At 44.8% G+C, this 24,901-nt stretch overlaps 1 protein-coding gene across 12 annotated transcripts in view; it reads right to left on the reverse strand.

The window, feature by feature from the left end:
- Window positions 1-20,435, reverse strand: part of LOC145392535 (uncharacterized) — a 285,273-nt gene extending 264,838 nt beyond the window's left edge. For 11 of the 12 annotated variants that reach the window (XM_080266947.1, XM_080266946.1, XM_080266937.1 and 8 more), the window contains exon 1: window positions 19,532-19,953. In XM_080266947.1, coding sequence (XP_080123073.1) covers window positions 19,532-19,554 — 23 coding nt within the window. In that variant the 5' untranslated portion in view covers window positions 19,555-19,953. Of the gene's footprint in view, window positions 1-19,531; window positions 19,954-20,412 lie in introns of those variants that run through there. The other variant, XM_080266936.1, reaches the window with a different exon arrangement.
- Between the last annotated feature and the right edge of the window lie 4,466 nt (window positions 20,436-24,901).

Genomic DNA, 24,901 nt, shown 5'->3' on the forward strand with positions numbered 1-24,901 from the left:
CCCCCAACCCTTATCTCACTACATTTCCAGTTTCCTTCCCTTTCCTTCCACCCTCCCCTTCCCCTTATTCCTCTTCCTTTCCCAGCCCTTTCCCCTTCTCGTCCCTTTCCCATTTTTTAATCAGAGGTTTAATAGAAAGGGAAGGGATTAATGAAGAAAGGTAAAACAGGTGAAAGGGATGACACAGGGGGAGCACGGGTGTCTGGTGTTGGTGATTTTGATGTATATAGTAACATTTTTATGCATTTATGGCACGTTATTAACTCTGTGTGTGTGTGTGTGTGTGTGTGTGTGTGTGTGTGTGTGTGTGTGTGTGTGTGTGAGAGAGAGAGAGAGAGAGAGAGAGAGAGAGAGAGAGAGAGAGAGAGAGAAATTCAGTCTGTTTATTAAGGCAGGCCGTAAAATAATGGATTGGGGTGGTCGCCTTAGTTTCAGCCCTGCCTTTCATCACTTCTTCTTTCCTTTCCTTTCCTTTCCTCTCCTCTCCTCTCCTTTCTTTTCCTCTCCTCTCCTTTCCCTTCCTTTCCATTTCCTTTCCTTTCCTCCCCTCTCTTCCTTTTCTTCTCTTCTCAATTTTACCCTTTCAACACCACATCCGTAATGTCTGTCTGTCTGTATGCCTATCTAAAGGTGGTAAACTAGTCTGCTATCTACCTACCTACCTACCTACCTGCTTATCTATCTACCTATCTATCAATCTATCTTCCTCTGCGTGGCTGTTTATCAATTTCCTACAGGCTACCCTTCCTACATCTGTCCGCCTCCATATAAATCTCCCTTTCCCCCAACCTCCCCTCCAAAAACGTGGAAAGGAGAGTGAGGGGAGAAGGGGAAGGGGGTGAGAGGTAACAGGAGAGGGGTAGGGGAAAGAGGGGAGGGGTGAGGGAGGGGCTGGGGGGGTCAGAAGTCTCATGATCGAGGTTCGGGAAACTAAGTCCAGCTCACAACTACCCGGAAGTAGGGGCGGAAGGTGGGGAGAGGAGGGGGCGAAGGTGGGGAGAGGAGGGGGCGAAGGTGGGGAGAGGAGGGGGCGAAGGTGGGGAGAGGAGGGGGCGGGGATGATGGGAGGGAGGGAAGTGGGGACGAAGGTGGGGAAGAGGAGGAGAAGGTGAAAGAAGGAAGGAGGAGACGAATGTGGGGGAGAAAGAAGGAGGTTGAGGCGAAAGTGGGGGGAGAGGGGGAGGAGAGGGAGGGGAGGAGGAGCGACAGATGAGGGGAAGCAAGGCAAGGTTCAATATTTAATAAGGGGATGAAGGTGGGGAAGAGGGGGGGCTTTTCAACTTGGAGAGAGGGGAGTGGGGGTGAGGGGGATGGGAAAGAGGGGGTGAGGGAAGCTTCAATGTAAGGGGGGATGGAGACCAGTGGGGACGCAGAAAGAGAGAGGAGAGAGGGAAGGGGAGAAGAGGGGGGGGAGGGTTTTAGTGACCCCTTGAGGGCTATTGGGGTAGGACGGAAATGGGGTGTGACAGAGTTACACAGATCACACAGACCTTACGATTCCTTCACGGTGGTCTTCTTCAAAATTTAGAGAGAGAGAGAGAGAGAGAGAGAGAGAGAGAGAGATAAAAGACGTCATCATCGTAGTGAACGGGCTAATAAGGTGGGTGTGCAGAGTAACCCCCCAAAAAGGCACACCTAGGGCGGTACCTGGTGGGTTTAATGAAGCACGCATGCACACACACACACACACACACACACACACGCATGGTCTGCTTCACCTGTTTTGCTGCAATATGAGGAACACACTACGGATACACATCCTACCCAACACCTTTTTTCTCCTCTCTTCCCTTCCGTTCCCCTTCCTTCCTTTACTCCCCCTTCCTTTCCCATTCCTTTCCTTCCTTCAGTCACCACATCCAACCTCTCCATTTCCCTCACCAACATATAGGCCTATATTCTCCCTTTTCCTGCCTTTCTTTCCTTTACCCTCCCTTTCTTTCCCATCCCTTGCCTTCCCTTCCCTTCCTCTACTCTCCCCTCGTTTCCCAGCTCACCACACCCCACCTCTCCACTCCCCTCACCAACATATATAATTTACCTACGTACAGGACAGATACACCTATTACTGCAGCTGTATTATAGGGCACTCACCGTTATAATTATACACCTATACAGCTACTAGTCGTTATGAATGGCGGACACATGTAATCTGAGGTATGGATTATTTTTCTTATTTGATTGGTTTTTCCTTCCCCTCTTCATCTTGTCAAAAAAATAAATAAATAAATAAAAGGTATACGGTATAATCTACATATACAGTGTCATCCTTTAATCTACCGTATACTGAAAACGGAATCGATTTATTTTATTCCTCACACTTAACAAACATCGGTAAAGACGAAATTCCAGTTACAGGTAGGTCTGATTAGCCTTTGTAACCTATGTACGCCTAGCCTATGGCATGTAATGTAACCTGATCTATGTAGCCTGTACAGTATGTCCTAAGCTATGTAGCCTATATACCGGGTACCCTAATCTATGTGGCCTATGTACCCTAATCTATGTAGGCTAATTTACCGTATATATCCTAAACTATGCAGCCTACGTAACTTATCACTACACCTGTGGAATGCGAAACACGCGACGCACGGGAAATTCCCCTTGGACACCTGTACCGCAAGTATCGCGCAGGTTGTGTTGATGGAATGAAAATATTACAAGGTAAGTATTTCCTCTACGTGCCGGCGCCCTGTGGTCTAGTGGTCTCGGCGCCATAGTAGGAGTGATGACCCTTTTTGATTATGTATTGCCATAGTAGGAGTGATGACCATTTTGATTAAGTATTTTTTATCATCCAGGAATTTTTTTATTATATATGTAATGTTAAAAAAAGGGGGAGCAGGTCCAGGGTTATCGTAGGCTACTAGTCGACGATACCCCACACTACAGACTACATCCAGAAAAAATACACGACTTTTTTTTAACTTCCTATCAATTCATTCCCCAAGAGATGAAGCGGCTTTCTTTTTTTAGGCATATTTTTATCATGTAACGAAATTTAAAAAAAATTAGGGGAATGGGCAGTAGGTTTAGGTGTCATAGGCTACTGATGACCTACCCTACCGACAAACCCCCAAAGGCAAAAACACGAAACTGAACGATTTTTGATAACTTAGGCCTACTCAATCGCCGTAGGCCAAACTTGCATGGGTCTACTAGTTCTCCTTTCTTCTTATGTTCTAAACGTGACTAGCTTGTACAGGGGTGTTTTATATCCCGGTAGGAGGCTACTGAACATCCCGGTAGCCTCCCTTCATGTGGGCAACGGAAATACCGGTACCGTAACGTGAAGCACCGCTAGCACCATCTGTCCACACGCAATACACGGCACTGGGACCAGCTGTCGAGCCTGTCAGGGAGGACTGCTGGAACTTGGGGAACGGGCTAGCTATTCTATGTCCAGAGGTAGATATAGATGAATGTAGAGGTGCAGATAGATACAAAGCTATACAGACAACAATACATGTACATAAATACATACTGCACATACACACAAAATGGCTGGAGAGGAGAGAGAGAGAGAGAGAGAGAGAGAGAAACCGAAGTCTATCAGATGACGTGTAATTCAAGGCGTGAGTGAGCAGTGGGGAGATGAGGAAGGGGAAGGGGAAGGGAGGGGAGGGGAGGGGAGGGGATAGTATAAGGTAGTACAAAAGTGAGGGGGAGAGGAAAGGAGCACAAGAAGGGAGGAGAGAGTGAAGCACATTAGGGAGGGGAAGGATAGCACAAAGAGGATGGGGCGGATAGTAGAGGGGAGGGGGCGGGTAGTACAGAGGGGAGGGGGAGGGTAGTACAGAGGAGAGGGGGGTAATACAAAGAGGGGAAGGTATTACAGGGAGGGGAGAGGAGGGTAGTACAGGTGTTACTGGGCGAGTACACAGGTGAGTGAGCAGGTGTACATGTTCATAGCACACCTGGCTGCTCTTACTAAGCTACCCTTGTCCTCTTAACACCGCTTACTGAGTCAGTCATATATTACTCTTTTTACCTCACTCAACACTTATTGACGTAGCTTCACCTGATCTAATTACGTGCCTTTACCTGACCTAATCTAGTCTGGTCTAATTTAATGTAACCTAAACACCTTTCCACAAACACGATGCGACCTTTAAAAAAAAACATAACGCAACCTCATTTTACACAACTTAAGCTGACATAAATTTACCCTAACTTATCCTAAACGAACCTACCAACATCATTTTACACAACCAGCAGTTCAATTTAACTTAACCTACCTACACCCAACCTAACCTACCCATCCAAATCTAAATCAACACGGGCCTACACTCGCATACACTCCTTCGTCTATCATTGTTCGTTCTTGGGCTACCTCTTCTTATTCCATCTAGGCTATCCCACAAAGGCTACTGGCTACACCCTCCTCCACAGGCCTACTCTCCCCTACGTCGTTCTCATTCTTCCTCTCCTCCTGACCTACCACCGCCTCTCGTTCCTTTACCTCATTACTGGTCCACATCTTCTTCCAACTTCCCTGTCCCACCCAACACCCTCCTTCCTCTGCTTTCATCTCTACGTTATTCTCCATCTTACTGCTCTTCTTCTTCCAACCACCTAATCCACAGGTCCACACACTCATGCTTATACACTCTTACAACGTCCCTCCATCTCGTTCTCGGCCTGCTCCTCCTCCTCCTTTTCTTCTTTTTCCCATCCCACTCATAGGCCCTTCTTCTTCCTCCCACCCCACTCACAAGCCCTCCTCCTCATTCTTCTCCTCCCTCTTTTTCTTCCTTTCTTCCATCCCAATCACAAACACTCATCCCTCCATTCCTCCACAGTCTCCCCACGTCGTTCTCGGCCTAACTCTTCCACTTCCACTCACTCCACTCACAGGCCCTCTCACTCCCATAACCTCTTTCTCCACCATCCTTCTCCACTTCGTCCTCGGTCTCCCCCTCCCCCCCCCAGCGTCATACAGGAAGGGTGAATGTGGCTGCGTCATGGAGAAGGGTGGTGTGGAGTTGTCATGAGGAGGTGGATGTGGATGTGTCATGATGGAGGAGTGTGGTGTGATGTGGTGTTATCATAAGGGTGGGTGGTGTGTTGTGGTGTGATGTGGTGTTGTACTGAGGGAGGGTGGTGTGTTGTGGTGTGATGTGGTGTTGTACTGAGGGAGGGTGGTGTGGTCTTGAGTTGCGTCAAGGGGATGGGGGGAGGCGTGAATGGTGTAGTGGTGTAGGGTGAGGAGGGATGGCGTGGAAGAGTGTGGTAAAGCAGGGTGGCGTGGTGTGATGTATTGGGGAAGGGTGGTGTGGTGTGGTGTGGTGTGGTATTGAATTGCGTCATAAGGGAGGGAGGGTTGAGTGGTATAGTGAAACATGGTGGTGTGGTGTGGTGTGGCAGGGTGGTATGGGGTGGTGTAGTGATAGGATGAGGCAGGGTGGCGTGGAATGGTGAAGTAGGGTGAGGCAGGGTTAAGCAGGGCGGCGTGGAATGAGGTGGTAGGGTGAGGCAGGGTGGCGTGGCGTGGTGAGGCAGGGCGGCGTGGCGTGGTGAGGCAGGGTGTGAGGGAGGCCCCGTAGTATTGATCATTGCCTGACGACGAGGTGCGCCCGCTGCCAGAATACCCCCACCCTGACCCCAACCCCCCACCTATACCCCCACCCCCTTATATCCCTCCCTCCTCCTACCTATACCCTCCCTTCCTATAACCCCCCATCCCCCTCCCCCATCCTATACCGCCTTAACCCCTCCTGTCACCCTTATCCCCCTCCTATCTCTCTACTCCCCTCCCCCCATCAATGCCCCTCCCTTCCTACCCCCTCCTCTCCCCCTCCTATACCCCTCCCCTTCCTCTTCGCCTGCCTGCTTTTACACCTGTCCTGCTTCCCTTACCTGTCTGCCTCAACACCTGTTTTCCTGCCTAGGTCTACCCTCGTGATACCTGTACCAGATTTTCATTACCTTATAAGCTATATACCTTACACCTTTCTGAACCTGCCTTACACCATCCCTGCCCCAACCTACCTAATAATCTACTTAATACCTGTCCTAATACAGTATGCCCTACCTATCCGAAATCTACCTTATACCTGTCCTAATATGTCCTACCTATCCAATACCTACTTTATATATACCTGTCCTGTCCTAACTTCCTACCAACCTCACACCTGTCCTAATCAACCCAATACCGGTACCTGTCCCAACCTGCCTTATACCGTACCTGTCCTGATCTACCTCATACCTGTCCTAATTTTCCTATCCCCTAATCTACCTTAAACGTGTCCTAGCTACCTATCGTACTTGTCCTAATTTTCCCTCTGTCCTAATCTACTTTATACCTGTCTTGTCCTGCCTACCTGCCAACTCACACCTGTTCTAATCAACCTTATACCCGTCCCAGCCTCTTATACCACACCTGTCCTAATCTACCTTATACCTGTCCTAATCTACCTTATGCCTGGCCTAATCTACCTTATGCCTGTCCCAATCTACCTTATGCCTGTCCTAATCTACCTTACACCTGTCCTACCTACCTATCTCAATCTAACGCATATTTACTTTTCCTGCCTCAGTCCACCTTTTATTAACTCCGTCTTCTTCCACTTCATCTACGGCCACCACCACTCCTACTCCACTCTCCCTTTCTCTTCCAATTTCATCCACACCATTTGTACCTGCCCGTCTTCTTCCACTCCACTCCATCTACCACCACCACCACCACCACCACTCCTACTTCACTCTCCCTTTCTCTTCCACTTGCATCAACACCTTTTCCACCCCACCACCCTCAAGTTCCGCTTTGAATTCCACCTAGCCCCACCACCACTACCACCTTCTTCTTCCACCCTTCCACCTGTGACCCCCTGGCTTCATCCGCTTCCACTCACTATCTTCCTTCCTCCATCCACATTCATACTTTCTTCCACTCCAGCTTCCTCCTCCTCTTCTCCACATCACCTTCATTCGCTCCTCGTCTCTTTCCTCCTCCACTTCTTCAATTCTACTTCCACCATCACTCTCCTCCAAGCAACTCTTCCATCCCACCTCCCTTCCACCTCCACCTTTTCTCACTCCACATCCTCCATAACCTAGTTCCCCTCCACCTTCATCAACAATACCGCCAACTATTTCTCGTCCACCACCTCTAGCCACATCTCCCACACCATCTTCCACACAAGGAAAGAGAGAGAGAGAGAGAGAGAGAGAGAGAGAGAGAGAGAGAGAGAGAGAGAGAGAGAGAGAGAGAGAGAGAGAGAGAGAGAGGTTTTAGAGTAAAGATATGGGTTTCATTGGGATTCGTCAGTTGTCAATTTTCTTAAGACTAAATTGGGAAGAGTTATTTCTCTCTCTCTCTCTCTACCTACCTACCTACCTACAGACTAGACAGGTACTGATAATTAATAAGTAAAACTCCTTAACTACCATACTGTTTTTCTTTTCGTTTTTTTTTTTATCTTCCGTCATTAATTCCATAGATATTGATAATAGACTGAACGATAGTACGGTAATTTACAGATACTTCACACACACACACACACACACACACACACACACACACACACAGGTTCTATCATGTACGCATCCTTGACCCCGCCCCTCCCACACACACCACGCCCACCACCCCAAACCATGCCCACATCAAACCCACAACCCCGCCCATACAACCCCCCCCCTCCCTCCTTCAACCAACCGTCCTCTGAAATGCAGATCTTGAAAGCGAGTTTTTGTTTGAGAGAGAGAGAGAGAGAGAGAGAGAAAGAGTTGCACTGCCGGTATGAACATGTCTCTCTCTCTCTCCTTCTCGGTCTATCACTCCTTGTTTACCTACTACAACGCTATCAAAAATAACTATAATACCCTATAATAATAATGAAAATATAATAAGAACAGCTACCAATAATACCTTAATGGCGACACCGCTGATATCGTAATGAGAAGCGTAATAATAATAATAATAATAATACCGGTAATAATAATAGTCTTACCGGTACCATTATTATTATTATTATTATTATTATCAAATCAATAGGCTATGTAATATGTGAATCCCCAGGTAGGCCTACAAGACTGACTGGTTTTTACACCTGTTATACACACTACCCCATCATTACACTCACACCTTACCTAATACACACACACACACACACACACACACACACACACACCTAATTACCCACTGTAGAGGATGGAGTGAGAGACTAACTAGGAGAGTGTGAGTGAGGTAGAGGGGAGGAGGGAAGAAGGATGGGGTGAGCGACGATGAGACTGAGGAAGGATGGAGTTGAGAGGTATACGAGAGGGGCAGAGGGATGTGAAAGGTGGAGGCAGGGCAGCGATATAACAGGGGACAGGGCGACAAGACAGATAGATAAACAGATAGACAAACAGATAAACAGATCCTCGTAAACTACACTAAAATCAACTACGGTACTTTCAGCAAATTATCAACTCCAAGGTATACTTTAAGCTATCGTATCGTATCATAGTCTACTTCAAACGTAGCTATGTATCAACGTGAAGCATCGTCATCGTCATCATTAGCCTACCATCACCGTAGTCCTCCTCCTCCTCCTCATCATCATCATCATCATTACCATCGTCGTCATCCTCCTCCTCATCATCATCATCACCATCATCATCACCATCATTATCATCATCATCATCGTCATCACCACCACCACCACCTTCACCATCATCATCATCACCATCAGCTTATTTCCACGACCACAGACTGGGTGCGAATAAGCAAACTGCATAAAATGAACACACACACACACACACACACACACACACACACACAGGTAACAATCAACAAGCCTAGCATCATGACAGGTGTTTTGACGGTAAGGGCAGGTGTGTGGGTGGACAGGTGAGAGAGAGAGAGAGAGAGAGAGAGAGAATAATCTAGAATGGGGGAGGTTATCCAAGTGGCCGTCAGTAGCCTAAGCGTGTGTGTGTGTGTGTGTGTGTGTGTGTGTGTACCCTGGGAGGTGCAAGGCAATCGCTTAGTAGGAAGAAAAACCTCCCCACACTGCTGTCCCTTCAATCATTGGGGAGGGGGAGAGGGGGGAGGGGTGGGGGTAGGGGGAGGGGTGGGGGATAGGGAGAGGGGTGGGGGAAGGGAGAGGGGTGGGGGGAGAAGTGGAGGTGGTTGGGGAGGGAAGGAAGGGGGAATGAGTAGAAAGAGCTGAAGTAGATGGAGTGAAAGAGAGGAAGAGTAGAGTTTGGGGGGATGGGTTGGGGAACTTAGAGAGAGAGAGAGAGAGAGAGAGGTACCCGGTACCAGGTTAAGTGCAGCAATATTAGCAGTAGTCTGTACGCTCATTAGGCTACACAGTACAGGTGTTTGCAGCCGACAGCACATTATTACAGAGGAATGTGTGTGTGTGTGTGTGTGTGTGTGTGTGTGTGTGTGTGTGTGTGTGTGTGTGTGTGTGTGTGTGTGTGTGTGTGTGTGTGTGTGTGTGTGTGCGCGCGCGCGCCATCTGCTGAGATTTGAGGAGAGAGTCTACCCTTCCCCACCCCCACGAAACTACTCTACCTACCCCACCCCCTCCGACACACACTACTACACGTTATACTGCTATCATGACTACTACCTATCTACCTGTTCTACCTCCTCGTCTCCCCATCCTTCTCATCCCCATTCTCTTCTCCTCCTCCTGCCTCTCTGTTCTTCTTCCTCGTTTGTCTACCCATCCTTCGCATCCCCATTCTCTTTTTCTTTCCCTTCTTGTCTTTCTCCTCGCTCCTCTTCATGCCTGCTCTGTTCTCCACTGCCCCCTCTCCATTGGTATTATTATTATTATTATTATTATTATTATTATTACTGTCGCTTACATTCTCTTTTCATGTCTGCATCTACTAGCCTACTACTATTACTATTATTATGATTATTATTACAACCAGCATCATTATTTCTCGTCCTCCTCCTCCTCCTCCTCTACGTCTTCTCTCCCAAACAGTTGCCAACATTCCCCAGCCTCGCCAACTCTCTCACGCCCCTCCTTTACGCAACCAGCCCACGCAAACTCAATCACCTTAGTCAGAATGTGTGTGTGTGTGTGTGTGTGTGTGTGTGTGTGTGTGTGTGTGTGTGTGTGTGTGAGGAGGGAGGGGGGAGAGGGAAAAGGAAGGCTATTTGCAGGCTTTAACTGGGAACGGTTCTGTTTGCTCAGGGTTTGGTGCCTTACTGTTAGTTAGGTTAGGTTAGACTAGGGTGGGTTAGGCTGAGATAGGTGAGGTTTAGGTGAGGTTGGGTTGGGTTAGGTTAGGTTAGGTTAGGTTTGATTGGGTTGGCTTGGGTTAGGTTAGGGGTTAGTTTAGGAGTGGATATGTTACCGTAGCTTAGGTCAGGGTCAGAGAGGTCAGGTGAGATGATAGGATAGGGCAATTTTAAGTTTAGCTGGGATGCAGGTAAACAAGTGTATCCTAATGTACGTAGTGTATTAACGAATATTCAATACTAAGGAGAGTGTGGTATTAAGAAATGTGGTGCTGAAAGGCGTGGTATTAATGTGTGGTATTAAGAGGTGTGGTGTTAGATGTATTACAAGGTAGCTATGGTATTTATGGTGAAGGGAGAGGGTAGCCTATGTAGCAATGATAGGCCTAAAATGAATAGACCTGATATACTGTTAGCTAAGTCTGCCTAGCCATCGCCGTGCCTGTGTTGGAGTCGGCTAGGCTAGGTTTGGAGAGGCAAGGCGAGGCAGGGATGTGCTTGGCATGGAGTAGCTCAGCCTAGGCCCCTATGAGTGAGCCCGTGTGGTTTAACAAGTAGAGACTCCTCAATTTACTCGTGTGTGTGTGTGTGTGTGTGTGTGTGAGAATATAACCCATCCCTGGTCCCCATAGTCTCCCCACGCAGCAGCAACGTTAAAAATCCTCCCATGCCAACACTTCAGTACAAACAGGGCGTCGCCCATAACAAGCTCAACCCTACGATAAGCTATTCTAGGATTATTCGAGACTAGCATGATAATATGGGGGGGGGGTCTTACGGCAAGGAGGTGGGTAGTGTGGAAGATCAATGAAGAAAGTGTTAGCATCTTAAACCACATGAAGAAAATACGGTACAGCCATTTGTATTTCTTGCAACCTTCACACAATATTACGTTTTTTATTCACCCAGATGTCTTTAAAAACTACAGGAATATACACTGAATTCCCTGGTTCCCTTCACTACAAAATAATTCTCTAAGATGGTTACAAGATCGTCTGGATGAGGGAAGAATAAGTCAAGGAATGCGTCCCCTGATTTCTGAGTTCATAAAGAAATTGCCGTCTTCATCTGCTCCCTGTAGGCTAAGTGGGATTGATAATGAGAAGTGGAGTTGAGGGAGCCGTGTGTCTTGCAAGGGTATGGCGCGGGGTGGTGATGATGGTGATGGTGATAATGATGGTGGTGATGATTAATATTACGATGATGGTGATGACGATGATAACAAGGAGGAGGAGGAGGAGGAGGAGTGGGAGGATAATGGTGATGATGATGATGATGATGAGATGACAACGACGACAACGATGATGATGATAATAACACCGCATACCATAACATTACGGTATACAGTAAACTACGTACGGTAATTCCCTCCTCATCACACACACCCCTAGCCCCACTCCACAACCCCTTCAGTACGACGAGTTTTTATTAAATCTTAGTTACGGTATTTTAGGCCAAGTTGTGTAAGGTCCCAGTTTAAGGAAGGCCTCCCGTAGTGGCAGATGTAAAGGAAAAATTGTCTCCTTCTCCACTATAGGGAGATTTTTGTAACTTTAATGAGAGAGAGAGAGAGAGAGAGAGAGAGAGAGAGAGAGAGCGTTTCCTTGGACCACACATGCTTGGCTTCCTGGTGTACTGTTGCTACACACACACACACACACACACACACACACACACACACACACACACACACACACACACACACGTAAAACAAACACAAATACCAAACACACTTTTATAGCTTTACATATACCGTACACTTGAGAGAGAGAGAGAGAGAGAGAGAGAGAGAGAGAGAGAGAGGTCCTGAAGACCATATCCATCTATCTATATGTTCCCTCTACACTATTTATCTATTCAATTCCTTAATATCTATCTATCTACCGTATCCATCTATCTATCTGCCAATCTATCAACCACTCGTCTACCTCAATCAACTATAATAGACAGCTACCGTATCTCTCCTATATCAATCTCTATCAATCTCTTTATCAATTTCTACTTCCCGCTATCGGTCTATCTCAGTTTCAATCTATATCAATTTTTTCAATTAATCTTAAGCTTTCTATCAATTTCTATCTTCTATTCTATCTCTCCCTCTCAATAGCTTTCAATCTATCAACCTATCTGTCTATCCCAATTCTTTCTATCAATCACCTAATCTATTTCTAACTTACTGTACGCCAATTTCGATCCATCTATTCTATCTATTAATCCCATCCCTTCTAGCAATTTCTATCCCTTATTCTATTTCTATCTATCAATGTCTACCTCGGTAAATTCCAAGGCTTTCTCAATCTACTAAACTCCATCTGTATTCCTTCTACTTAGCCTACTGATCTACTTTGACTACTGGTACGGGTATCTGGACATTGATTTATGTATTATTAACCTCTCTCTCTCTCTCTCTCTCTCTCTCTCTCTCTCACACACACACACACACACCGCTCGCTGGTGCAGTGGTAACGTTCTCGCTTGCCAACTGGTGGACGGGAGTTCGCGCCTCGCTCAGGTTGCGAAAAGTTTCACTGACGAAGTGGGTGGTTACTATCCCCCTTGAGCAAGGGGACGGGTGTGGGCGTGCGTGAAGGTCACAGCCTTGCCCTTAGATCGGACTATATGAGCTCTCAGCTCCCTTCCGGGAGGGTAAAAGCTGACGATCACGACCATCAAGTGATCCTGACCGACCCGGTGAATTACACACACACACACACACACACACACACACACACACACCTGACGTATTCCAATTCACCAACACACCTACCCTACCCTAACACACAGCTTAACCTACCCTAATCTACCCCAAATCTACCCTACCCTAACCTTCACTACAACACCTGCTCTACCCTCACCTAAGACAGCCTCTCTCAACTACCATCACCTACCTTAACCTCACACTAACCCTATCCCAACCCACCCGGTACCACCATAACATCAAACCTAACCCAACACCACACCTATCCTTCCCTACCCTAATCTAACCTATCCTACTCAACCCTACTTTCTACCCTTCCCTAATGTATCTTCCTCTACCCTACCTTACCCTACCCTACCTTACTTCACCCTAACCTAATACCACACACCTAACCACACACTAACCCCTAACCTTACACACTCTAACCCACGCACTCAATCTAACTAACACACTTATGGTAACGTAATCTTAACCCCAAACCAAACCCCAAACCCCCGGCTCATCACCTTAGCCTACAAAACACATTACACTGATAAACTGATACTGACGAGATTTTAGTTAATCCTGAGAAATGGTTTATCAGGGGGGGGAGGTTAAAATAGTACCGGATAGTAGTAGTAGTAGTAGTAGTAGTAGTAGTAGGACAGTGGTAGTAGTGACTAATAATAATAATAATAATAATAATAATAATAAAGTGACCTAAACTTTGCCTACCTACATACACACCGTGCAGGCGAGAAGTCTACACATGTACGTTTTAGTCCGCTCTCACATACATGCAGCTTCAAGAGAGTAAGAGGCAAGTTCCTTTAAGGTGTGTGTGTGTGTGTGTGTGTGTGTGTGTGTGTGTGTGTGTAGTGGTGGTGGTGAGGACTGGACATCATCACAAATCTCATCCATCATCATCAATCCATCACTTTCAAATCAATAACTATTTTGTCCTTAACTTCGTCACCACACCTTAGAAGAGAGAGAGAGAGAGAGAGAGAGAGAGAGAGAGAGAGATAAGCAACGGTAAGCCATTAAAATACCGGTACGGTACTACACCACTTTACTGATAGCTCGCTCTCTCTCTCATCTTTTACGCCCGCCCTCAACTCCCTCCCTCTCTTCTTTTCCTTTCCTATTCTCTTCACTTCATCTCCCCTCTCTCTCCATCTCTCATCTTTCCTTCCACATTCTCTTCATTACCTTCCCTCTTCACCTACCCATCTCCTCCCCAGCCTATCCCCCTTCTCCATCCTCCCATCTCCCCACCCTTTCGCTCCCTTAACCATCCTATCCCCTCTCCACCCCTTTACCCCCCTCTCCACCTCCCCATTTCCTCCCCTGTCTATCCCCATTCTCCATCTTCCCATCTCCCCACCCTTTCGCTCCCTCAACCATCCCATCCCCTCTCAACCCCTTTACCCCTCTCACCTCCCCATCTCCTCCCCTCCCCTCTCCCCGCGTTACGTCAGCCCCAAGACATGTTACACCTCATTCCATCCTGTATCACCCACTATTATTAATAATTTCAATTGAGATAATTCCTCCTGCCATTCTTTCAAACTCGTGACAATTTTTTTTACAGAAATTCCTTTGATGATGTCTTTACTTCTAACTCCAAACTAAGAAAATGTATATACTAGCTAATTCCTTTGTAAACATCTTTCCTTTCTTCCTGCTAACTCAAAGCAATAAGGAAATATCCCGGAATAAAGCTTCTCTCGGTAACTAATTCCTTGGTAGACATTGTTTTATTTCCTGGTAACTCAAAGCAATCATTATTTCCATTGAAGAAATCCCAGTCTGCAATCACTTCAACGTAGCCTGTCCCTCTTCAACCACACACCTTGCAACCCTGACCCCTTCCGTACAATGACGCCTCATATCGGGTACTGATTTACTCCTTGTCCCCAGGCGATTTTCTTAACTTGTCCAAGACATTTTTTGTTTTCTTCTCGCTGACTCCAGACACTTGTGCTTTGCTTGGGTATATATCTTGACACATTTGACGGATAATTCTGACTTCATTTTGGTAGCTAAGGCAATTTTGTTCAGCCTAGGGGAGAGAGTAGAAGCCTCCCCACAAAGATATACTAGCCAAAAATCTAACTTCCTAGTCTACTCTACCCTTCCTCAACGACACAGCTAGGAACATCCACCCCTTCAGTACGATGACTTACACCGGGTACTGAGTTATTTTCGGTATATATCTCCAGATGATTTTACTCCGTGACTGACCTTACACAAACCCTGCTATTTATTTGCTTTCCAACACCGAGCTGTAAGACCTGTAATAACTGACTTAGAACACTCTCCACCTAGGTCCGTAGGCTCCCTAACACCTCTTCCTTAGCTATTTGTTTTAGGATACGGTTATTTATGAAGAGTATGGTGATATAAGAACGATCTAAATAACACAGAAGAGGACAGGAATGTGTAATACGCAAATTAAATCGCTTAGGATGAGGTGTTGGGGAGTTTCTTACCTGACGCTTCACCTTGCATCAAACAACACACACCAGGGAAGTGATAAGGACAAGCACAGGTGGCCACAACACAGCCTATATATGTATCAAGGCGGCTACATGCACTTACAGAAACGAGAACTGTGGTTAAGAGCCTCATGGACTATGCTCACCACTTTCTGTTTATTCATTTATTTGTTCATTTATTTCATTTACTTGGGCTATTTATTGCATGGACAGTTAGTCAATTATCTTTTTACACATCCGGGCCTCCAATCCACACTAACATTACAATCCTTCCAACTTTCCTCAACATTACCAATAAGTCCAGCTGGATCTCAATTAGGCTGGGGTGAGACAATGTTCAGAAAAAAAATAAAATAAAAAGGTGTCAGGTACACGTGTAGCCGTATAACCTAGCATATCCAAAGAAGCACCGTAGGCCTACCATTAGTCATTGCTTGGATTCACTATGACTAGGCTAAGCCTATACGCTTTCTACTCTAACTTGGCCTAAAATTACCACCTCTATCTTCAATGCTGAGTTGTACCAATAGATTAACGTTAGGATGTGGTGCTGAGCACGAAGAAGTGCCATGGAAAGGATGTAGGGCCATAGTATACGTAGCTAAGTTGTACGGTACGGTACCAATAGATTAACGCTAAGATATGGTGCTAGTCATGAAGATGTGCCATGGAAAGGAGGTACAGCCATAGCATTGCCTTATTCTGCTAATGAAATACGTGAAATATCCTAGAATGCAGTTGGACAAAAATCAGAGGGAAAAAAAACAAAAATATATATACACCATACCAAATACTTCGTTTCATTCTGTCTGACCCCTAACCTCTTTCAGCTCAGTTAATGACCAGATGTAGTCAGACTAGAGGATAAATTTGGATAGTAACCAAGAAGACTCATTCCTACCTCACAGCTCATCAAATTTCACACCCCCATGATTACGTATCCAAGTTGTGAGTGGCCCAGTTCACTTAGACGAAGACGAACCAGCAACAGATCAGTATGGCCTTAATTCTCGACCATTTTGACCTATGATTACTATTGACCTTATGGGAAAAAATGTCTAATTTCTCCATAAGGCCTTCAGTAACTTAACTCCATAACAACCTAGGAGACATGATGGCAAGCTTCAATTAACCGAAATGATCAAGAACACTGATTAACCGATTTTTTTTCTTTATTAATTTTTGCATATGGCTTGTTAATATTATTTTGAACGTTATTTATGCTGAGCAGGGCGATTTATTGAATGATTTACGTAACAGAGGAGGACAGAAAGGTGCAATAAAATAAATGACTTAGGAAAAGATGTTCGGGAGTTTCCTCAACCGACTACGGGCCTTGTTGAAACTCAAGTGATGAGCAGTAACTGTAGACAAAACATCTTGAGAGGCAGAAATTACACACACACACACACACACACACACACACACACACACACACACACACACACACACACACACACGAGGAAAACCGGTAACACACAAGGAAAACTCATATTCTTTACTGACACGTGTGGACAGATCGAAGAAACACCAAGAGGAAGATGGGTCGTCTGCAGCAAAGAACCACTGTTTATGGGTATCCACGAGTACTGGGGGACATTACAAGCTTCAGGTAAAAGATAAACCCCTTCAAGACAATGACGAAACTATACTCTCTCTCTCTGACTTCTTTTCTCTGCGTCGTTTTGCCCCTTTCCTTCCCATTCCACTGTGTGTGTGGATGGGGTGGACGAGAGAGAGAGAGAGAGAGAGAGAGAGAGAGAGAGAGAGCTGTATGAAAGAGGAAAAGTATGGTGCTCTCCCTACCTTCCTTTCACAACCCCAACACAACAAGACAGACCAACTAACTTGCAAGACTGGTAACTATCTGAGCAGTTTCTTAGCAGCATCTTAGGTTCCTTAATTCCTCTCTTTCAGCGATTCATTCTAATTACAGCTCAATACCCACTATATATGGTCCTGGTGCAACCTATCCCGAGATTAATTAATTTCAATAGCATGCAACACCGTCCAAGTGTAAAGGTTTTGCAGACTAAATCGCTAAGGAAAAGGTGCTACCAAGCCTCCTCTGCCACCTAGTATACGATCCTACTAACGTTATATCCCGCAATTCATTCCAGTAAAGCTATACAACTTTATTCATTCTCAGAAAAATCAATGAAATCAATTTGCCTCTTCACTCCCATGGCATAAATTTTATCACGCTACTGGGCGATTTTATTTATTTATTATTTATTTATTTTATCCCTGAGAAGTGCTGGAGAGGGACGCCTTCGTGTGGTGGCACCGATCTGACCAGGCGGCTCCACTGCCAGGTGACACAAACGTATCTCAAGTGCTTCCTTATCCACCGAAAGGATAGTGGACGTGTAGGAGGGCAACTGAACCCAGCAGTCCACCGGGTTCACGTTTGAGATGAGCGTGGGGCAAGATCATCATCATCATCATCGTCACCACCACCACCACCACAAACAACTCAAGGACACACTCAAACTCATTGTATTTCCAGACGATTTTGTCATGTCTGGAAAGGGCTCTCACACTGAAGGAGTTAATGTAGGCTGTAACTAACCCCTCCAGTTCAGAATGCCTCCCTTAAGCTGAAGAAAATCGTCTGGTGGGAGAAAATAAACCAAAATAATACGCCACCAGCATTTGCTTCAAAAACCCCCTTCCTAAACCCACACGTCCTTCCTAATCCGCATAAACTCGTCTGTAGAAAAAAAATACAAGGGGTTTGCACGCTGGGAGGTACCGGTATTGACTATCATAACATTAAGATACATTCTCGCTGGCTTAGATTTCTCAACGCATCTTTCTTAGCGATTTATTTATTTCCCTGCTGATGCGGTACAATAACGAATTCTGCTTACTCTTCGCTTCAAGACGATTTTATTTAGGGTGAGATGTTTTTTTTTGGTGATAAGGGATTTGTGAAATGTACATCAAACCCCTTCAGCTCTCTCACACACACACACACACGTTGTAGCAAAAATAAAAACATTACTGACGCGGTTAATGATACGCAGAACATCCTATTAAAAGCAATCTTAAGTAACCCCTTCAGTCTGGGTATGTTTCTCCAGGTATTACTTCACCTCGATAACACGTCCACGGATTGAAGTGGTCAGAAGTTTCCTCATTAAGGCCTAACAGGAAAAATATAACCAGGAAGAGCTTATATGCTTCTGTTAATGATAAGTTTTAAATTCTTCTATAAAAAAAAAGTGTAAATGCTGTTTTGTGTGATAAAAATCTCAGTAGACACATAATATACTTGATTATGATGTTCTCTAGCTTCAGTAAATAATAATAATAATAATAATGATAACGATTCCGTAATAACAATAATAATGCATTCTATTGTCTAATAATAACAATAACTTTTCCTTACAACGCTTCCCACCCAAAATGATAATACACAGGCTCCTGGCTAAACAGGATATGAGCAGAATCTATGGCTTTTAATTTAGAGTACAAAAGGAATTCAAAACCATTTCCATACTATTTCGTACCCACCCCAACTGGAAGTAAGAGGGTGTAAAATGAATGATATATCGCCATGGAATAATTAATGTGCTTCCCTAATGCCACCTAGCACATTGCTTTAAATCCCCTTCATTTAAACAAAAGGAATTCAGAACCATTTATATACGCTTTAATCCCGTCTTTTTCTACCTACAAACTTTCACAAAACTTAAAATCACATAAACTTTGCGAGGTTGTTAAAGATTAGACATTCCTAAATATATCGTCTGGAGATTGCAAGAAATACAGTGTCATTGGGATACTGTGATTTAAATACGAAATATGTTTTCACGGTAAACAGGACATACGGATTTAAATACGAAATATGGATTTAAATGAAGTACAGGGATTGCAATATGAAATATTAGGATTTAGGAACGAAATAATACGGATTTCAATACAAAATAAACATACGAAATATAGGGATTTAAGTAGCTAGCAAATGTATTTAAATACGTAATAAACGGTAGAGCTTTCAATACAGGATTTAAATACCGGTACGAAATAAGCTATGGGGATTTAAATACAAAAAATAAACGAAATACAGAGGTTTAAATACGAAATGCTGGGATTTAAATACGATATACAGCGATCTGAATACGTAATAGGATTTAAATACAGCTTTGTACTCACCCAACATAGTCAGAAGAAGTCATGAGTGGAATGAGTGGGCAGCATGGTAGTCGGGATGCGATGAAGTCTACTCCGTTTAACTATCATCCCACTCGGTTTTAAAGACACAAATCACACTTATCTTTCCCTCTTAAATACTTCTAAAACTGACTTTGAGCAAGTTTTTTCCTTTCGAAGCACTTAAGATTTTTTATTAACATAATTTTTACTTGAGGTGTTACAATGCTTATTCAATACTGTTTCAGACACTGTATTATCACTACTTGTATAAACGTATGAAAAAATCTACTTATTTGGCCGGCTTTAGTAGTATATATAACTTTCCTTCTTTTTTTATGCTAATTTTACATCACTAACACCACCTTCTCCACGTATGGTCTCAGTGGGTTATCACGAAGACACTGAAATTTCACTGCGATAAGACAGCGGTAAATGGACAGTAACTTGTAAGGCGACATTTATCAGTATATTTATCAACATTCCTTCGGTTATTAGTTACTAAGGCTTAGGGGATTTATTTATCTCAGGGTGGGGGGTTTTGTTCAAATAAATAACACTGCAATAAATAACACAGTCCCACCCCCAACCCCGACAAAGAAATGGGAGGAGTAAACCGCTGGATAAAAGAAGTTAAGGCCGGTACTGGATAATGGTGGAAGAGTAGCCTGAATGGTGCAAAGAGCTCACCATCCCTCTCTCTCTCTCAGTGACTCGTTGGCACCATCACCACTCTCTCTCTCTCTCTTTCTCACTTTAGCACCCAGCACTCTCTGCACCGCGTATCACCATCGACACTTCTATTGGACGTTGTACTATTACATCTGCACTTCATCACTGCGAATTTTCACCCGATTGGAGGCAAATGCGGCGCATTGTATCACCATGGGATGCACGTACCTTCCCGTCACATCGTTCGTCATACACTGCCGACTCCAGCCGAAGTTTAGAGCGAGATCCAGGCGTCGGGGAATTTTCCTACCGAACGCTATCTCTCCAACTCTCGCTCAAATTTCCTCAAAAAACAGCACATTGAACCTTTCTACTGACCTCCCAACGCTCCTAACCAGTCCCTTTATATAGATTAAAACTATATATATTTTAAAACACAACATTCGCAGCCTGAAAAGTCATATACAGGCACACAGAAACAATCTTTAAAGCGAAGGAAAAGGGAACGCAGCGAAGATCTCTGAATATAGCGACTTGTTTATCCCGGAGGGGCTCGTGAGTTTGCGGGCCCCCGCCGCCGACTTCACATGTACTTGTTCCTATACCGGTTTTACTTTCGTTAGCCAATAAATCCGACTTAATGCACTATTGTAGCAGCTTTTTTACCAAGACAAATGAAGCCTGTGATGCCTAGGTGTGCTGCCGTCCACCCTACAGTAGCGGTAGGCGGGACAACAGTGCAAATAACGTTATGTAAAGCGCTGGTTTTTACTTTCATTTGGTCATTTCTCCGTCTGCTTCCCATCTTCTATAAACAAGAACACGTTATACCACCACTCCGTCATCACACGGCGTCATCACATCTTCGTCACCACACCTATGACGTCACAAGTATCCCGTAACCATCCACCATCGTGTCACCACAACTGTGACGTCACTATTTCGTCACAGTATCCAGCATCGTCACCGTCACCACAAGTATGACGTCACAACTTCACAATATTTGACTCTTGCTTCCTTAATCATCACACACACACTATCATCACATCCCATCACGATACTCATCACTACCATTATCATACACATCTATATCCATACATCAAAACACCATCATCACTCACACCATACCATACCATCATCACAACATACCATAACATCACCACACCAAACCCCCACCACCAAACCATCATGACACCACCACCACACAAACAGCATCACACCATTAACCACCACCAGACCAGTAACACCACACCTCATCACACCACCACAACACCATCACACCACCACAACACTATCACACCATCACATCACCACACCAACACCACACCGCCATAACACTACCATCACCATCACACCAACAGCAACACCACACCACCACACCACATCCTTACAGTAATTTTGACCGAAAGTTGAGATCAAACTGAAATAGGTTACATGATACTGTAGTTACAAAATTGAAAAATGAATTTAATAAAGATTTTCACCAAAAATTAAGACAATGTAAACCAGAAAGCAGTCAGAGAGCGCATACCTCCGCCAAAGTCACTGCCATTAAAAAGGATCCGGATCCGGATCCGTGGAGATAGTGTGAATACATAGGATCCGGATCCGCCCCAAAACTTGATCAATTGTTCCTTGTCCCATGGCACACCCTTCCACTAAATTTCACTGAGAACTTAGATATCGTCTGGACAAACTGACAGACAAACACAGGTGAATACATAACTTCCTCCAACTTCGCTGGCGCAGGTAAAGATTGTTTATCCGGCCGAGTGACGTAAACAATATTACCAAATCAAACACTGTGCTTAGACAAATTACAAATTGTAGTATTAGTAGTAGTAGCGGCGAGTAGTAGTGGTGGTAGTAGTAGTAGTAGCGGTGGTAGTAGTAGTAGTAGTAGCGGTGGTAGTGGTAGTAGTAGTAGTAGCGGTGGTAGTGGTAGTAGTAGTAGTAGCGGTGGTAGTGGTAGTAGTAGTAGTAGCGGTGGTAGTAGTAGTAGTAGTAGTAGCGGTGGTAGTAGTAGTAGTAGCGGTGGTAGTAGTAGTAGTAGCGGTGGTAGTAGTAGTAGCAGTAGTAATAATAATAATAGTCCCTTTTCAGCATCAATATACAAAAAATAACGAGGAACAGAAGAACGAAAACATATGGTAGGATCAAAAAAAAAAAAAAAAGTATGGTATCTTCAATTATGGTGGTGGAGGATGAGCAAAAATTAGATAAGCAAATTAATTATATAGTACTGCAGGCAACAAAAGCACACTCATTGATATAAACATTAATATATGATTTCTGACAGTGACTGAACATTTTAGCACCAGACAAAGGCCATAAAGGAAGATGATTTAGAGAAGGAACGAAAGAGAGTGAAAAGGTAAAATTAATAACTAAATAGGAGACACGAAGCAGACAGGTGAAGAGTAATGATAAGCTGGAAAGGAAGTTACTGTGACCACAAAAAAGAGGAAGGAGTATCTGAAAGAGTGAGATGGAAGTGGAGTTAAGTGCCAAGGAAATAAAAGATACGAAGGAGACGAGTGGAGATGGCTTAACAAACTAGAAATGAGGATAATGTGACTGAGAAAACGCATACGAGAAGGGGAAAAGGAGGGAGACTAAGGTAAAAGGACACATATGTTAAGAGTCTCAGGAAGTTTAAGCAGGTGAGGGAAGAAGGTTTGATATGTGATGGATTACAGTGCTGTGGAAAGGTGTAGAGGCGTTGAACTGGGCAAGGGGGGGTTGTGTATGGAGGAATGCAAGACAGATACGTGTGTGTGTGTGTGTGTGTGTGTGTGTGTGTGTGTGTGTGTGTGTGTGTTGTGATGTGGTCTGTATGCGTTTGTGTTGTGTGTAGTGTGATGTGGTCTGTAGGAGTGTGTGTTGTATGCAGTGTGCCGTGGTCTGTGTGCGTGTGTGTGCTCTGCTGCGTGTGTGTTAAGTGTGGTGAGTGCGGCAGGTGGATAGTATCTGAGGGTCTCAAATTGTGGCGAGTCGTTCATATCTCGGTCTCGGGCTTCGAAACCGGTGCTCATTTCTCGCAGCTTGGTCTCGAAAACTACATATACCTCCTGCCATAATCTCCAGCGTGCTGTACGGTATCTATCATATTTCTAACACCTCTAGAAACCACAGAAAGAAAATAACATGACTGATTACATATACAAACCCCATTCGAATCACTACGATACTTTGGAACCTGTCTATGTGTTGCCAGCCCGCTCTCACTTCCACAACAATCCTCTCCAATACAGACGGCTTGGCAATATCTTCACAACTCTCCAAATCTCAGGAGCAGTTTACCTCCAGCTGTACTTAAACTCACTAGAATATTGCGTAAGGTAGGAAAAAATTACTACCTCACTAACCAAATCAGTCATCATCCTCTTCACGTCACACAAACATGAACCGTAAACTTATCCACGTGTTTCCTCTTCAACCAAACACTTCTGCTGGAAAAACACACCAAATTCTAGTACTTTGGACACACACACACACACACACACACACACACACACACACACACACACACACACACACACACACGCAATCCCCTCTGCCCACACAACACTGCAATCCCCAACACCACATGCACCACACCATCACAGCACAGTCCTTCAATAAAATCCTAGCAAAAGATCTCAACATATATTTTATTCTTTACTTAAAACCTATTTGATATTTAAGTCCATATATTACCTTTTAAAAACAAAATTAGGTAAGTTGTTATGCCAGTCCCGCCTCTCTTTTTTCACTTTCTTTCCTTCCTTCCTTCCTCTTGTCTTTCCTTCCTTCCTCTTTCATCTCCTTTCTTCCTCCCTTTCTCCTCTCCTATCTCTCCAATGTTCCTTATCCTCCCTCTCCTTATCTCCCTCCATCCTCCACCTTATCCTATCTCCTTCTTCCCTATCCTCCGTCTCTCTATCTCATTCCTTCCTCCATCTCCTTCTTCCCAATCCTTCCTCTCTCTCCCTCCTTTCCTCCTCCTTCCTCTCCCATCTCCTTCCTCCTTATCCTCCCTCTCTCCACCTCCTTCCCTCCTCTTTCAAATTCCATCTCCTCCTTCCTTCCTCCTTCATATTTTCTCTCCTTCCTAATCTCCCCTCTCTGCCTCCTTCCTTCCTTCTTATTCCATTTCCTCCTTCCTCTCTCTCCTCCATCCCCCTCCTCCTTCTTCCACCACCTTCCTTATCCTCTCTCTCCCTCCTTCCCTCCTCCATCCTCTCCCATTTCTTCATTACCCCTTCCATTAACACCCATGCCTATTACAATCCATACCAATTACCACCTATTTCATCTACTACCTATTTCAGATAAAACATTAAACACACACACACACACACACACACACACACACACACACACATCCATTTCAATCATACTCCACCTCGGGAAAAAGGCATTGCAATCAGGTTTATAGGATTGTGTGTGTGTGTGTGTGTGTGTGTGTGTGTGTGTGTGTGTGTGTGTGTGTGGAGGGGGGTACTGTAGAGGTTGGTGGGGGAAAGGAGTGTGTGTGTGTGTGTGTGTGTGTGTGTGTGTGTGTGTGTGTGTGTGTGTGTGTGTGTGTGTGTGTGTGTGTGTGTGTGTGTGTGGAGGGGGGTATTGTAGAGGTTGGTGGGGGAAAGGAGTGTGTGTGTGTGTGTGTGTGTGTGTGTGTGTGTGTAAGCCATCTCAGTCTCGGGGTAACTCTAGAATCCC

Source organism: Coenobita brevimanus, chromosome 22 (assembly GCF_032717465.1).
Source record: "Coenobita brevimanus isolate Jiangsu-jjx chromosome 22, ASM3271746v2, whole genome shotgun sequence".
Taxonomy (NCBI): Eukaryota; Metazoa; Arthropoda; class Malacostraca; order Decapoda; family Coenobitidae; genus Coenobita; species Coenobita brevimanus.